This window comes from Molothrus ater, chromosome 15 (genome assembly GCF_012460135.2).
Source record: "Molothrus ater isolate BHLD 08-10-18 breed brown headed cowbird chromosome 15, BPBGC_Mater_1.1, whole genome shotgun sequence".
Taxonomy (NCBI): Eukaryota; Metazoa; Chordata; class Aves; order Passeriformes; family Icteridae; genus Molothrus; species Molothrus ater.
Genome location: NC_050492.2, coordinates 8,209,665 through 8,226,850, shown reverse-complemented (window position 1 = coordinate 8,226,850; position 17,186 = coordinate 8,209,665). Strand labels below are relative to the sequence as shown.

Here is a 17,186-nt window from a genome sequence, read left to right as displayed (position 1 = left end):
GCATCACCTGCATGATGCTCCGTGGCTGTTTATATATAGTGTCCCTTATGCTCCTTTTTAAAGAAAGCAATTGGATAATCCTACCAGATGTAGAAGTAGAGGAATATTTAAAGAACAGCTGAGAAGTTGGTTGCAGAAAGTCTTATTATAATTTTGCTAAATAGATGGACTTACTGCTAATCAACCTTGCACATTTTAAATGAAAGTATGAGCAATGTTGAGGCAAAACATGGCCAGTAAAGCAGATCTGCTATTGATGTTCCTAAACAATTCAGTATCTGTAAAGCAGGTTTATTAGCCTGCTTGTGTTGTTCTGTAGTATTTGATGGACACATTCATTCTAGAATATACTTCAGCATGTGAAATCTTGGCACAGAGAAGCTGGAAGACAGGAATGGTATTTTTGGTTTTACATTTTAATGTATTCTTTCAATTCCTTATCATGTACAAGTAGCAATATTAACAAATGCATTGGTAGATTTGAGTTCCTTTAAAATGATACTACTCATCCCCACAAGGTCTGGAGTAATTAAAACCTTGGGAAAATGCCTAAACAAAATATGGTGTAGAAAAAACTTCTGCTGCAAGTCAAACTTTTAAAACAAGTATTTGGTCATTTTAAAAGTCAGTCTGTCAGTTTGTTCTCAAAACCTTTCAGACCATCCACAAGCAATGCCTTAGGAAATGAGTGCACATAGGGCAACCAGCCAGTACCTGGGGCTGGAAGCACATGCAGTATTTACTCAATGTAGAAATAGTTTTTAATTTTGTCCAGAGAAAACCATGAGTAGCCCAAATGTAAAGCAGAGATTTTTTTTTTTCATGACAGTGTTCATTTCTGTAGTGAGCATTGTTTACTTAATACCTGGAGAAAAGGGGCATTTTGTGACAGCAGGCAATCAGCAGTTATATGAGTGTATGCACTTAAAAAGCTGAAAGCTTTTTCATTACCAAATGTAAGTTCTAAAATATTTCCAAGTATTTAAATTAAGTTGAGGAAAACTATTTAAATATAAGATCAGAGGAGAGTATTCCATGGTGAAAAATTTGCCCTTTGATCTCAAGGGAGGGATGTATAAATGTACACTGGTGGAGACACTGTATTTCTCAAATAAGCTCTTGTTGATATCAGGTGTCCTCCCAATGTTTTTTTGTTAGAGCCAACTTCATCTGGAGTGGATCAAATAAGAACTGTTATGTTTAAGAAGCCCTCCCCATTCTTACTGGGTTTTTTTATATTAGGGATATTTTGCTATATAGGTGAAGTATTTTGTCTTTCATAATGCCTTTAGGTTTTGAACTAGTTGTGTCATCTAACCTGAAATGTCCTCAATTCAAAAGGAAAAAATTTTTCAAAACTCCTCATTAGTCCCTGAGTTCCCAATTTAGTACCTGCCTTACTACTATAAAAAACACAAAATACTTCATTGCCCACCTCTGTACTGAAATAATTCCCAATTCCCTGCACCAAGGAGTTGCATCAGTATAATAAAAAATTTACTCTGTTCTACTGATGTCCATGAGATTGTTTAGGATGTACCCCAACCAAGATTTGGCAAATGTTTCATAAGTCACAATAAAACACCTAGTTTGTCTAGTAAAATCCTGCTTGGTCTAAATATCAGTATGAAGACCAATCTCTGGGGAAAAAAAGTGGTTTAATTTTAACTGACAAACTTTTTTAAAAAGAGAGTAACTGAATGCTCTCGGGAATTTGTAGTATATTTTAATCAGTCTGCACAAAAACTTGGACTCATTTTACTGTAAAATAAGTAGTAGAATTTGCCAAGTCTCTGACTCTAAACCTATTGGTGTAAAATTTTTAATCAAAGTATTTTTGTGGGTAATTCAGGTCTTCTTAAATACACCCTCATTGTAACAGGATCACCATACAAAATCACGCCACTCTTGTGCATGAAAATAATAATAAGCATCTTCACAGTAGTCATAATTGATTGCCTGCCTGTTTTCACTTCTGAGGATTAAAATCCTTTACCCATGAAATGTCGGCACTCATTCCAGGCCAGGGTCAGATTCTGCCCTCTGAGTGTTCATCAAATCCCACGAAAGCAGGTGGGAGTTTTGTGGATGCTGGGGGTGCAGGTTTTGGTCCAAAGTGCCTGAATGAAATGTATTACCAATATACTTGGGGAAAAATAACCCTTAGTCCATGAAATAACTCTCAATGGAGCTTTTTCTCCTACATGCATGATCCTGCCCTATGCAATCACATTTGAGGATCACAGCTCTTGTACCCACCTGGTGCCCTGACTGGGGGATTTCTGTGCTATGGTTCAGAGACTCAACTTGAACCATGTCAGTACAGCAAACACCACATGCTGACACATTGTGCTCTGAAATTACTTATTTGGCATCAAAAGAAGGGGGCTTAGCAACAAAAACACCCTTCTAGCCTTACTAAATACAATGTGTTTTACAACATTTTCCAAAAATGCATTTGTCCAAATTAGCCCTATTTTTACTGTCAAATTTCCTGTGATGATTTAGATCTCAATCCTGCAGACAGTTAAGAAATGTGAGAAACACTGTCTCTGTGAGCAGTACTTAGAGCTGTCACCACAGGACCAGCAAAGGGAATTTTTAACACTGAATGCTGTTCAGAGCCATAGAATGGGGACTTTATTTCTCCATGGGAAAAAATGGAATCAATTAAAAGATACAAATTATAGCATCACCATATTGTTGGCAGATAAAGTACACTATCAACACTGGTAGGGGTGACAGTGGTCATTGCAAACACTTAGTGGTGGTGGTGGTGGTGTGAAAAATGGAATGATTGGATCTTTGAAACTAGAGGGTTTGAAAGGATCCTGAACATTTCTTAAAGATCTTGTCACTGCAATTCTGTGTAGCATGACAGAAGTGATAAAACACAATCTCCTAATGGCAAAGCAATGACAATCAGCCAGTTTTCCAAATCTCCTGGAATGCCCTGGTTGGATAAATGAGTGCTAATGCAATGCTGAACTACTCCACATTCGTGAATTAGTTTGCAATATTTCAAAAATGTATTTATTTTGGTGGCTGTAGTTAGTTCTTTCAGATATTTTAAGAAAAAAAAAAGAAATCTATATATTTTCATTCATGGTACAGATGCTAAACACTTCCATTTAACATCAGAGTTACCAGTGGTCATGTTGCCTGTAACAGGATGACCTTCACTTTAATTTTAACTAAAGCTTGTCTTTCCATTCTCAAATTATTGTCAAGCTGTTTTTAATGAAATCATAGAAAAAAAAAAAAACAAATTAATAATCTGAGGGGAGTAGCAGTGCAACAGAGAGGCTTCTTGGGATCAAATCCTGTTTTGGTACCTATTTACAAGACCCAGCCATAATTATTTGGGTACAACCACCGCCACCAAGGCAATGCATTTTTGAATGTGTTTGTACCTCTTCACTCCTTGAAGCCCTTGTTGTGACATGAAATTTGATTTGTGAATGCTCCAACTGCATCCAAATGACCAACTTTTATGTAAGGCAGATTTTGTTTGTCGGGAAAGGAGGACAAGTTCTTTAAAAAAGTCCTAACAGCTATGGATACATACCAAAAAAAAAATCCAACTCCTTCTTCTTTATCTCCCTTTAAGGCCTGAGTGTTGGGAATATGTTCTATGTCTTTTCTGATGATGGGATCACAGTCCTTCAGCCAAACGAATGTGAAATCCGGAGACACATCAGGCCTGAAGAGAGGATTTTCACAAGTTATGTAAGTCCTGAACCCAGCAGCTACAGCTGACAGCTGGGAAACTTTCTCTTAATCTCTTCAAAGGTTGTTATTGCTAAAGGACCTGTTTGCCACAGGGGTGTTGGAGCTTGGTGGGCTTCATGCAGCATCCCTGAGGTATAGCATCTTCTCTTGAAAATCAGGGGATCCATGTCAGTCCTAAGGCTGACATGGAAGATTTACTGACACGCTGCAGAGAATTTGGCCAGTTATCACAAAAGCAAAGATTCTCATTTGTCCTTTTGATCTGTTTACTTATCCATGCCCCAAATTTGTAACTGGGCTTTAGGGAAGGTACAAAAGTCAACAGCAGAGAGTTGTGCACATCATTCACTGGTGCTCCTTTTACTGATGGCTCCATAGCAAATAAGTGAGTTACTTTGGGCCACTTTCTGCTCTTTGGAAGTGCTTTGCTGTGTTAAACTGCAGCAGAAAATGGTTGTGCCATGAAGATCCTCTGCATCTTCTGCACTGAGAGAGAGACTGCACTGTCTGTGTTTGCTGTGGGCACTTTTCTGTCTGCACAGAATTTACCTAACCCTTGCTTTAGGAATTACAAGGACAATTTTTTCAGGTGTCAGAAATATCAAGCACTGGCTTGTAGGCAGTGGAGCTCAACATGGCCAGTGGGATAACACGTGCCTGGAGGCTCTGAGAGGTCAGTGTTCTCAGTGACCTGTTATGTACTCCTGCACAGGAACATACAGCAGGCATATCCTCATGAAACTGTCAGTTCTTAAAAAAAAAACACAGGTGCTGAAATACATCCAGAAATGCTTTTTTAGTCACTCCTTTCCTTACTTTCTAATTTTTAAAAGGGGATGTTGAAAATGTGGCTAAAGAATGTGGCTCTTCTTGAAAAAAAGGGCTCAGCCTTGATTTCAATTTTGAGAGGAATCAAAGGCTAGAATTGCTGTCATGGGCCCTGCAGGTTGGGTCAAGATCTTCTTATGAGTCTGTAGTAAGTATTTTCTAAATCTCAATAAATTTGTGGTTGATACTGGGTTTTTTTCCACTAGATTTTAATATACCTTAGAAGAAGTCCAGACTGATGCTCACCCCAAGGCTAGTCCTTACCATGGACTTAATGCTATTGAGCCACACCTAAGCTTTACAAAGACAGAAATCCTGTGGTTTCTTTTCTGAAGAACTGTAAATATTGAAGAGGTGGTCCTGGAGAAACAGATTGAAAAGAAAACAGAGAGAGCACTTAAGGAAATCATGTCAGCACATTGGTGTGCATGAGAGGGATTTTTAACATCACTTGGCTGCTCTTCAGAGACATCTCTGAGGGATTCCTACAGATCTCCAAGGACCCTTCCCTTGGTCTAGGGATAACTGACATTTTTTCCTCCCTTTTCCCTTTTGCTGTCTTGAATGTTTGCTACATAGACAGTGTCACCACTTTAGGAGTAGATCTACAAAAAAGGTTGCTTCATTTGCTCATAGAGGGCCCAAAAGCAGGTGGAGCAGCTGCAGCTGAGCCCTGTAGCAGAAAGCCTGGTAACTTTTCCCTGCTCCCCTTGGCTTGGGTGGGTGCTGCATTGTGAGAGATGAGGATGAAGAGGGCAGTGTGAAGGCTGGCTATGTGAATGGCTCCTGGAAGCCCCAGTCTGGGCTTTTTTGTCATCTTCTGGCTTTTAGCATTGATTCCCAGCCTGGCTGGAGGAACAGAAAGGAAAATGCAGCCAAGTTACTGAATCTTTTGTCTTCAACCCTTACTCGTGGTCTCCACCAAGACACTCGGCCAGCAGAGCTGTGCTGCTTAGAGGTGACAGCTTTCTGTCCATAATTGTTGCACATGGCGTAGGTCACTTCCAACTCAAGATATTCTATTCTATTCTATTCTATTCTATTCTATTCTATTCTATTCTATTCTATTCTATTCTATTCTATTCTATTCTATTCTATTCTATTCTATTCTATTCTATTCCATTCCATTCTATTCTATTCTACTCTGCTGTATTCCTCCAGTGCAGGCACAATGCTGACATTGTTTTTTGTTGTACCTCCTCTTTCCCTGAACAAGCTCTGATGCAGCTCCAGTCACATTTCCCTTTGGTAGATTGGGTCATTATTTAATATTACCCACCACAAGGTCTAAAATCAACAGTTGTGTTCACTGAAATTTATACGTGCTCATTCTCATTTTACCCCATTTCCTCCCCACAGCCTGGTCCCACACAAATGCTCTTTCAAATAAAGTATTTTGACAGAAGGAAGAACAATGAGAAGTAGCAAACATGCAGAGAGTTGGTGGTGAGACCAAAAGTAACTCTTCAAACTCCTGTGCAGAAAATGAAGACTTTATGGAAAATATAAAGCAGTGACTCAATTAATGTAAATCACTGTTTTTTCAAAGCACAGAGTGATAGTTCTGTTGCTAATAAATGCTGACAGCACTGCAAGTCTTGATGAACCACAGCATGCTTCAAAAGATCAATCCATAGGCTCTGTGGTTATTTAAATTCAATACAGGTTTGCAGGAGGTCCAGCTGTTTAATGTCATTGCATAGAGCTAGACTGAAGTGTGGTACCTGATAAATTAATTATTTCATGTTTTCCAGGAAAGAAAGGGGAGAAATATCACCCTAATGGAATCTCCAGGGATTTTTTCCTGCAGTTTACAAGTTTAAGCTTCTTGCTGCTCCAGGCCCTGAACTTGTAAAAATTAAACCTTCTCTTTTTTTAACCCCTCAGGAGGAGATCTGTCCTAGAGTGGAAGGTGAAGACACTCAGTCCTGCCTCTGGGCTTCAGCAGTCAATGTCAGAGACAAGTACATTTATGTGACACAGCCAAAGCAGAGCAGAGTAATGATAATTGATATCCAGACTCAAAAAGCCATACAGGTACTTACAAGTGAACACATTATTCACTGATGACAAAAGACTTGATATAGACAAAAAAATCAGATCTTTGCCCAGTGGATCTGCTGAGCAAAGATCTGCTGATCAATAAATATCTGGGCCTGTGTTGCTTTCACCAGTGGCATCACATGGAGTTCACTGTTCTGTGACCTCACTGGCAGAATAAACTCCTCTGTGGGCTGGAGATCACAGACTCAGGGCTGCCTCTGCAGCCAAGCTCACAGTGAGTCTGGTAAAATAACACTGGGATGAATTCCTGGCTTAGCTGCCTGACCTGGGTTATAAAGTTTGGAAAGAATGCTTATAAATGGAAAGAGCTGGTGTGGGTACAATTCAGGCAGAAATTGGCCCTTGATCTTCTGGCTATAAGTAACAGCAGAGGATGGAGTGATGCCTACCCAGAAAATGTCACCAAACAGCCAAATTTTTCAACTGCTGCTGATCCCCCACTTGATTTGAAGGCAAAGTGCACAGGGAACATAACAGTGGTGCATGAAAATGCCTGCAGGGAACTGATGTGATCTTTGTCATGTTCATTTGAGTCACTGTGTAAATAGCTCTCTCTGGGTTTTTTTAAGTCCTTGGATGTGGACCCATTACCAACCAAGTTACATTATGACAAGTCCCACGACCAAGTGTGGGTGCTCAGCTGGGGGGACATGAGGAAATCATCACCCACACTGCAGGTAAGTCCTTACACCTTGGAGCCTTTGCTCTTCCTGGGCTCAGCATCACTGGTAACACACTGGTGGCTGGTGGGTTGCAGGTAATTAGCCACATTTAATGGTCTGGATATAAAGCTGCTGTTTCATTTGCATATCCAATGTGTTTTATTCACCCCTCCTCTGTCCATCCTCACATATTTTTCCTGCTGTTTAATTTGTTTTTGAGCAATGACTGTGCCACAGGCTGATAGCAGGGCTGCTTTGTGCCAAGGTCTGATTTGTTTTAAGACTGGTGACAGAGCCAAGTGCCAAAAAGTTGCACAGCAAGGGCTGGCAGCTGGCTGTGAGCAGGACAAGACTGCTGTGCTCTGCAACACTGCTGAAGCACCTCAAATCCTGGGTTCAGTTTTGGGCTCTCACTACAAGACAAACATTGAGGTGCTGGGATGTGTCCAGAGAAGGGCAACAGAGCTGGGGAAGGGTCTGGAGCACAAGTCTGGCAAGGAGCAGGTGAGGGAGCTCAGGGGAGACCTTACCAGTCTCTACAATTCCCTGAAGGGAGGTTGGAGCCAGATAAAAGTCAGTCTCTTCTCCCATGTAAGAAGTGATGGGACAAGAGGAAATGGCTTAAAGTTATGCCATGGTAAGGTTGAGGTTGGTATTAGGAAAAATTTCTTCACTGATAACTTTCTCAAGCCCTGGAACAGGATGCCAAGGGCAATGGTGGAGTCAGTGTCCCTGGAAGGATGGAAAAGACCTGTAGAACTGGGACACAGTTCAGTGCTGGGCTTGGCAGTGCTGGGGAAATAGTTGGACCTAATGATCTCAGAAGGCTTCTCCATCCTTAACAATTCTGTGATTCTGTGAGTCTCTCACAGTAAAATGCAAGAAGGGCCTCTCTAGGGCATGAAGGAAAAAAAAAACCAAAAACAACAAACCAGAAGAAGTAAAACCTCAGGGACAAATTGTGTTATTGGATGTTAGTGATTCCAGTGCAGGGTGCCAGTGATATCTGTGGAACTCCTCCATGCTCAGCACCACCAGACCCACAGTGACACTGGGACACAGCACTGCACATGAGTTTGGACACCCAAATTAGCTTCCACTTCTGCATCACCTTGGCAGATTTACTCTTCTGTTGACAGCACAGAGAACATGGAGAATTGCCATATAGTGGGGCATTTTTCTGCTGCTGTATGATGCATGACAGAGTTGACACCAGTTGATGGATCTGATTTGATCCATCCAGACATGCCATTCTCTGGTGGTGGCTTTCTGGCGCTTGCTGCCCAGCCTTTCTGGAAGGAGGCGCCATGTGAATAGTCCCTCTGCCAGAAGTGTTTGCAGCTAAGTCTACATTAAAGCATTTCCCAGCAGGCAGAGAAAAAGAGGGGCTGTGCTTTCTGACCTAAAAACCAACAAATTGGAGTCTGCATTAATTGTGAGGCTACCCAAGGCTTCTGCTGGGGATACTGCCCCATGAAGATGGGATGGGCCATCCTTACCATCCACAGGCTCCATCCGGTGCTGACTGTCAATAATAAACACTGGACCAGCTACTCATCACAGGCAATTTTAGGAAAAGATGCCAAAACCAGAATGGAGACATATAAATGAAGGTTTCCAGGGCAGCAACAACAGGTTGTCTCATCTAGGGATGTGAGTTTCCTGTACAGGGTATAAGGAGACAAAATGGGCTCTTTTTACCCTTTCTGACTTAATTTCTTCCATCCAGCTGTGAGAAGTTTCTGTAATTAAAGGAGAGATGGCACAAGCATGTCGTTATTAGGGAGAACACACCATCTGCACAGTTGGAAACTTGTTAGAAAGTTCCAGGTCTCAGATAGTCCTTTCTGTTATCTTTATGATGTGCAGTTACACACATAGAGATGAGATTAGCATCATCATCAGCAGATCCTTTCTTTTTTCTGACCTTCTTTCCTAAAAGATGGGCAGTGACTAATTGGGCAAAGTTCCTCCTTAAAACCTGCAGTGTTCAGTTGCAGAAATGCAATAAAATACCTTCTTTTAATGAAGATGCTGCTGCAGAGGTTGGTGTAAACCTCTGGAAGTCGGGGATTTATCAAACTGCCTGTGCAGCCAGCTAAGGCGATGCTGTTGTTTGGCCATTACTGGCTTGTTGGAAGCAAATGTCTGGCTTCTTGAAAGCACTGTGCTAGGCTGGGCATCCTTCTTGAGCAATCTAATTGGAAGAAATCTAAATGGCATGACCAGAACAGCTGTCTGAAATAAACCTTTTAGGGATTTAGCATGTCTTTCATGAGTTATGTAGCTATAAATTCAAAGCAACAACTGCTGCAGATTAGAGCAGCAGAAGGTCCTAATGAATGGACTAAAGTCATCTTAAACCCAGCAAACAATTTGAGCATTTAACATTTTAATTTTTGAACACTTTTCCTTTCTGGAGCAGTGGAGGAGCTGAGTTCCCCTGTCCATGGAGATCTGTGCTGTGCTGGAGGACAGGACCAGGGGACAGCCAAAGGGAGCTTCTTCACTCCTCCCTGGACTTTATATTGATGGATGAACAGTTTTGCTCCTTCAAAGTGATAATTAACTGCCGTGAGTTAGTGTTTGATCCTTCAGGGTGGTAAATTATCACTGTTCATTTAAGTGAGATTAATAAATATGACCATGGAGTAAATGTTTACTTTAGACAGTGAGGGATAAATTATTATGGTCCTACTGTTGTCATACTGCTTCAGCTCCTGCTTGACTACTCTTTCTCAAGATGTAAACAACTTATAAGAGTCAAGTTGTGTACTTACCTTACAAATGTCATGCCTCAAATACTGTTTGCTTGCACACCTTTTCAAGACAACTACACCAAACAGTGTTTTGAAATCATTAATCAGTTGAGTCTACTAGAGCCTGGAAGGAGCCACTCTTACCGTGCATGTCTCTAATCTGTATTTACCTTTCTGCCTTACTCAGTGCTTATCCTGTGCTCAACCTTGTGTGTATTTATTGTAGGTGATTCCAGAGGCAAGCACTGGAGAAGATCCACATGTTATCCACACACCCTTTGAAGGAGTGGAAGATTTTTTTATACCACCTACAAATCTTATTATTAATCATGTTAGGTGAGATATTCTTTTAATGAATAATAATGGTGACCATGCTGCTCCTTTCTCATAACCTTAAAGCACTTTACAGATATGAATGAAGAAATGAATGAGTGAATGAATAAATGAATTTGTGATGAACCTTAACTACATTCATCCCCATTTTCACACATGAAGTGGAGAAATGGTTGAGGAAATTGCCAGTAGTTATTCAGCTAATCAGTAAAACAGTAAGAAATAGTCCTGGACTTCCCTTAGACCATGCACAGGCATTCAAACCTCACCTTAGTCAGCCATCCCTCCTTGCAGCTTATGGCACACTGCCCTGGCTTACTTGTGCCAGGAATTTGATAGCCCAAAATACACCTTCCTTGCCACAAAACTGTTACACATCTGAGCAGAAATCTGTGTCAAGGATATATTGCTTGAACTGGTAAAAATGTACTCTGCCTGAAGCATAAAATCTGGTTCTTTCACATGCTCCCAACTTGTTCAAGTATTGAATCTCTGTGTGAGCTTTATGGCTGGAGCAGAAAAATTGTATGCCCTGCAGATTAAAAAAAACAAACGTCCATGAACTATCAGTTTTGAATGTTAATGTGATGTAGTGGTTAATGAGGTTGTGTAACTAACATACTAATAACCTGGAGTAATACTGGCTGCTTCCCAGCAGGCACAGGATACCTCCCATTAACATTATCAAAATTGATGATAACTGCACAGCAATTTATACTATTATTTCCATGTTATAACAACTGTTTAACCATCTTCTGTCCTCTATATAGTTTAACTAAGTTAAACACTCAAAAACCATAATGTAACTCATTACAGTCATCTTAGGTTTCCTGCAGGAAACACCGAGAGAGAAGGGGTTACACTTAAATGATTATATGTTGAATCTGTTCCAAAATAAATAATTTTGCCTGCTGAAACACTAAATAATGATGCATGCCTCATGGCTGTCATTTGTAATTTCTCCCTACTTCATATTTCCAGTTTTCTTTCACAATTTCATTATGGCTAATATTAGTGCTAGAAGGTGAATGACTCTGCTGAATGTTAAAGCCTGAGCTGAGAAGGTGAGAACTGGATTCAAAGACAGGAAGGTGGAACAGTTACACATTTTTGTTTGTTTAATTGTCCTTTTGCTTCAGTGTGATTAGTTGGCTGAAATAATAAATATAGATTACTGTCCATAGTTTTCCATATGCAAAGCTGGAGATGCTGTCCCTGATTTCCTGTTGCATTTGTTCAGGGCCAGTTCTTTGTCTGTTCTCTCTCACCCTCAGCACAGAAAAAAATAATTGCTTGCAGGCTAATGAGACTCATTGGGATGATTTTCTAAATTCTCCACTCAGAAACAATAAATGGCAGTACCAGCCTTTCCCAGGAAGGTGAACATTTAAGCAATTTCTTCCACTAGCCAAATAATGTTTGTATGCAAATACTCCTGCATATGTATTTCAGCTGCCTCTTATTTTAGATGGATATCTAGAAATGTATCCATTTTTATTAGTTACAAGGGTAGATTGTTGTCTATTAAAAACTCTCTAAGCGCAAGGTTTGCTTTGAGATTTCAGATCACAGATTTCATGAAAGGGCTGAGCTTCTTCTGCAACTGTGGGCACATAAAATATATCCTGACCCACTTCTTTAAACGGAAGTTTATGATAAGGATAATTTCTTAAGTTCTTCAGGCATTTGGCCAAGTACTAAGGAAGTCTTGGGGGGAAAAAAAGAGCTGTAAGGGAAAGCACTTTTTAAAGTGTACTTAAAATTCATTCATCCAGGAGAAATACAAGTGTCATATCCAATTTCCACACACACAGTGCACTACGACTCTCCACTGCAGATACTTTGTGAAGCCTCTAATGGATGTGAGTATAATGGGGAAATGAAAGGCTTAGCCCAGTGATTTTCATGGGATCACACACTACACTGGCTCATTCTTTAGAAGTGAAATCATTGCTGAGTGTCTCATTGACAGATGGATTAAGAATAAAGAAATAAACCTAGTGTTTCAAGCAAAATATGTATTTTCTGCACAGAAGCACGTTGTTCTCCACATTTCACAAGGCAATTTTACATCTTCTGAGGAAGACATACAACACTAAGCACTCACTTCATTTCCCTCTGTCTGCATTGAATGGATGAAAAGATAGTTGATGTAAAATTAGTTTTTGTAAGTCAGTGTCAGTGAATCCAGTGGAACACAAGCAGGCTGTTTCTAAGGGCTCCCTCTCAAATTAAGCAGAAACCTTTTTTGGCTATTCTTAACCTTTTCTTGTCTTCAGCAAAGGTCAGATGTGCTGCAGTATATATCTTTTACGGAACATTTATCCTCTGCTCAGTTTTTTGCCCTGTCTTGAGACAGAAAATGAAGACCCCCTTATCTTTAGGGCACCCTGGTTATGTTCCTCAAGAAATGTTTTACACCTTCCCTGGGTTGGCAGGATGGTTTTTAAGAGTCTGCTCTGCACCACAGCCTTGCCATCTCCTGCAGGGGTTCCCAGGCACCACGGGTACCAAACACACACCACAGCTTCCCTCTGGTGCTGTCAGTTAAGAGATGAGATTGGATATGGTCTTCATTCAGTGGTTATGCATTATATTGTACACATCTATACTTATTAAATATAATTACTCATAATTATTTATTACTTATAATTATTTATTTATATAATTACTCTCTGGCCCCAACCTGGCAGCAATATGCTTTGTACTGAATGCTTTTCTATTTTGGGATTGAATGTTTGCATATATATTGAATTTCATTACTATAATCTCAGACAAATTAAGTACAAACCCTGGTCAGTGTTAGCCTACTGAACACCCAAACCTTGATTTCACTTCTATAGAAATTGGTCTTCCCAAAAAGTTCCCAATAAGTTCCCAATATAAAGCTGCTGTTTCATTTACATATCCCAATATTTTGTGCCCAATTTTTAAATCCCAAAAGAAGATTTCAGCTCTCAAAAATTCAAACAGCTAAGCAAATGTTCAAATTTCCAGGATCAGGTTGCTGATTTGAACTGATATATATCCCTCCTTCTAGGATGTTTTAAAAGCACTAAAACAAGACATTTCTTACAAAAAGAGACAGCATTATTGCACACGCTTCCAAAACCAACAGAATAAAAGGTGCCCAACTCTGCTGACTGTTGTCTTTGCTCAAGCATGTCACCACATCTCCAGAGGTGACCTCAGTGCCTTGTTTTCCATTTCAGGTTTGGCTTCATTTTCAACCATTCCAAGCACGTGGTCCACAAGATCGACCTGGAGACTGTGACGCACATCAAGACCATCCACCTCAAGGCCTACGGCTGCATGCCTCAGGCCATGGCCTACACTCACCTGGGTGGTTACTACTTCGTGCAGTGCAGGAGGAGGCGCCCAGGGGCCGCCTCTCTGCAGCTCATCATCGACAGCGTCACTGACGCCGTGGTCGGCCCCAACGGCCGCGTGGCGGGCGCGCCCCACGTCTCCCCCGACGGGCGCTACCTGGTCAGCGCCGACCGCGCCAGCGGCACCATCACCGTGCAGGCCCTCACTGTCCGGGGGGAAATCAAGTTGATTTATGACTTGAAAACAAACATACACGTGTCCGATCTGACATTTCAGCCCTCTTTCACTGAAGGCAATCAGTACTATATATACGCTACTTCACATTTGCAAACAGATGTGCTATTTGTGGAGCTGTCAACGGGGAGGATGAATGTACTGAAGAATTTAAAGGACCCTATCGCATCCAAAGACTGGCCCTGGAGCAGCTACAACAGAATTATGAAAGACAGTGGATTATTTGGACAGTATCTCATTACACCAGCTAAAGATTCGTTGTTTGTTATAAATGGGAGGCAAAATACGTTACGCTGTGAGGTTTCAGGTATAAGGAGGGGTAACACAGTGGTCTGGGTTGGGGAGGTATGAAAGGGCAGTAGCAGTGGAGCCTTCAGCAGGCAAGGACCAGTTGGACCTTTACACTGCAGGAAATGAGCAGTAGCATTGTATATTTTTACACTGGGAAAACAAAAAGACAAAAAAACGCTGTATAGGCTTCATGGTACAACACTGGTCTACTTGCAAGTTTTATAATATAAAGTATGCTCTGCTAATAGGAAGTGGTTTTGAAGGGATATTTTTTATTTGTGGGTATGATTTCTGGTTATGAGAAAAATGCTGGGAAGCAAATAATATCTCCACTGAGATATCATACAAGCCGCGAAACCTAATAATTCTGTAGAACAAAACAGATTTTGACTTTCCATACTGAGAAGCTTTTATGTTCTGTCCTAACATCAGTTTTCTTCCCTGTATCCCTTGCCTGTTGGCTGCACTGACTACCCCACCCCAGCACAGGAGACAGCAGCAGCGAGGACTATTCACATTTGAATATTCACCTTTGGATGATGAGGGAAAGTAAACATCAGAGCAGTTTTCAACCCAGAGAATCCTAGGAGAGTGATTTAATGAAAACTGATCAGTTTTCTCTGCAGGATGGCTTTGAGAGGATTCGCTGATGTGATTTCAGAAGGAGGCATCACAGAAATAGTAACTGTCAGCTCGCTTGCTTCTGCGCTTCATTTTGCTCTTGGTCCTACTGAAGGCAATGGGAGGAGTCCCCCTCTTCCAGTGCACATTTGTGTGATTGTATTTGAGAAATTTGCCATGAAATATCCAGGCCATTACCCATCCAGGCCTGGGTAAAAGCTGGAAAATACTGACAGGGGGGTCAGAGTTTATGTAAACAATTTTGTTGAGAAGGTGGCATTAGTCTTTCAACGGCTCATGAGTGTGGTCAGTTTGGGAACAATATGCAAAATCTACTCTTTGAGGGTAGAGAATTAGTTATGGTTATTCCCATAGGAGACAGCAACAGTTCTAGAAATCATTGGTTTCCCTCATTAAATATTTAGGAGCACTGGAATCACTTGGTTCTTCATAAAATAACAGTTAAAATAACAGAGGTTATTTTTAATAGAGAACTCACTCATTTTCTAGTCATAGCCTTAATTTGTCTGTTTCTTTTCAGAACAACTAGGAAACAATTTTTCTTTGTTTTTTTTTTTTCCTTGCTGTTTATAGTACACTTCTTTATAGTCAATTATCTTTTAGTTATGAGCAAAGACATTCATGTAAAAGCAGCTGAATTATCCAAGAATGCAACAGCTGGCATTGAGAAATTTCAGTCGAGTTCCCATAAAAACATACAGCCATTTATTTGCACACTTGGAAGATATAAAAAACTTTTCTATTTGCATTTTTCTAACTTTCTATATCCATCACCATGAAGTAACAAGGGCAAAAGCAGCTGTGGCAGCAGAGCCAGGCAAGAAGTGTTGCCATCCAAGCAGTTTTAGCCATCTCTTGGAAAATAGGGTCTTCAGGTGGGTGAAACCTCTCTGCAGGTAAAATATCAGTAGCATTGGAGCCACCCATTGGCCTCTGGACAGACCCAGCTTGGTTTGCCAAGCACCTTGTTGCCCAGAGTCTGTAGAAAGCTGCCCTTGAACATATGCAGTGATAGGTAGTGGTGTAATTATTTCCCTCCACAGATGCTTTAAGACACCCATTCCACAACATAGAGGGATTTTAAGCAAGAAGGATACAGAATAACACTGGCAATCTTTGCTTTAAATGTTTAACTTTATCAGAAGAGCAGCATTCTAGCATGGCTGTAGACCTGAGGTATTTTACACCATTTCAGTTCTGTAGAGAATATAAAAATCTGTTCCGACAGACAAAGAAGGGAGCTGAATCCTATGAATTCATTAACCATGGAGTCCTTGAAATTGTCCTTCAACATCCATGTGCTGAATCCTACATTTCTTTCACTTATGAGCCATAGGAGTTAGAAGAGACTCTTCCATCATTGCAACACAGACATGTGAAACAGATGAGCATAGCCTTCCTTCAGCAATGCATGGTGTCCATGATTTTGTATTCATCCCATTAGGAAACATATCCCATGTCAAAGAAAGGAGAAGACCAGCTTTGTAAGTACCTTTAAATATGCACAGCTCCTTTCTTGAACAAAGCTGTATCCATACATTGCAGCCATCCTAAATGTGTTTTACCAAGGCCAAACACTGCTCTTGTGTTATCTTTTATGACTTCTTGAGTATTTTATTATGCCTATGGTAAGTTTTCCCTGTAGAGATGTTCATTGTGTCATAGATCAAGCAAATATTACTTTTTTAAGAATATTTAAAAAAAAAAGTGTATATATATGTTCAGGTAAATATTCTTGAGGCTGGTTTATATATAGGCTGTGAAAGATGTGTAACAGACCTCACTTTTTCCTGTTTGTCGCAAAGTATTGGAATAACATTCACTTGAAAAAAATCCCACTTGGACCTTCCAAAGATGTTCCCTTTGTTCCCTCTCCAGCCCAAGTTCCGGTGATGTGTTTTTCTAAAGTATCCTAATGGTTATATATCATACTTAGAAAATGAAGTATAATTTAGATTGTCCACACTACTTGTGAACAGTTCCAATGACAGTCAAATCTGACATTAAAGTGCTGCACATTTGTTACTCTGATATTTTTTTTTACAACACAGAAATTTTATATAGACTCAAAAAAATGTTTCAATTCATATTTGCCTTTCGACTTTGTCAAAAAGAGACTACATTTCCTTGTGGGCAATTTCTTTCTCTATCCTTTTGGTTCTCCACCAATTCACACTTAATTCCTAGTTACTAAATTATTAATTAATCATGGTGATTAATCAAAATTGATCTAAATTGAATTAATGATCTTTTCATTATCTTATACACTCATATGTCAGTAGGATGTTCTGACACTACAATCATGGGAAAA

General features: G+C 40.3%; 1 protein-coding gene across 5 annotated transcripts in view; it reads left to right on the top strand.

Moving 5' to 3' along the window:
* Nucleotides 1–16,900, top strand: part of FSTL4 (follistatin like 4) — a 208,679-nt gene extending 191,779 nt beyond the window's left edge. For all 5 annotated transcript variants that reach the window (XM_054516443.1, XM_036391608.2, XM_036391604.2 and 2 more), the window contains 5 exons: nucleotides 3,611–3,729; nucleotides 6,448–6,597; nucleotides 7,194–7,301; nucleotides 10,272–10,381; nucleotides 13,591–16,900. In XM_054516443.1, the coding sequence (XP_054372418.1) occupies nucleotides 3,611–3,729; nucleotides 6,448–6,597; nucleotides 7,194–7,301; nucleotides 10,272–10,381; nucleotides 13,591–14,293 (1,190 nt within the window). In that variant the 3' untranslated portion in view covers nucleotides 14,294–16,900. The remainder of the gene's footprint in view (nucleotides 1–3,610; nucleotides 3,730–6,447; nucleotides 6,598–7,193; nucleotides 7,302–10,271; nucleotides 10,382–13,590) is intronic.
* The last annotated feature ends 286 nt before the right edge of the window (nucleotides 16,901–17,186 follow it).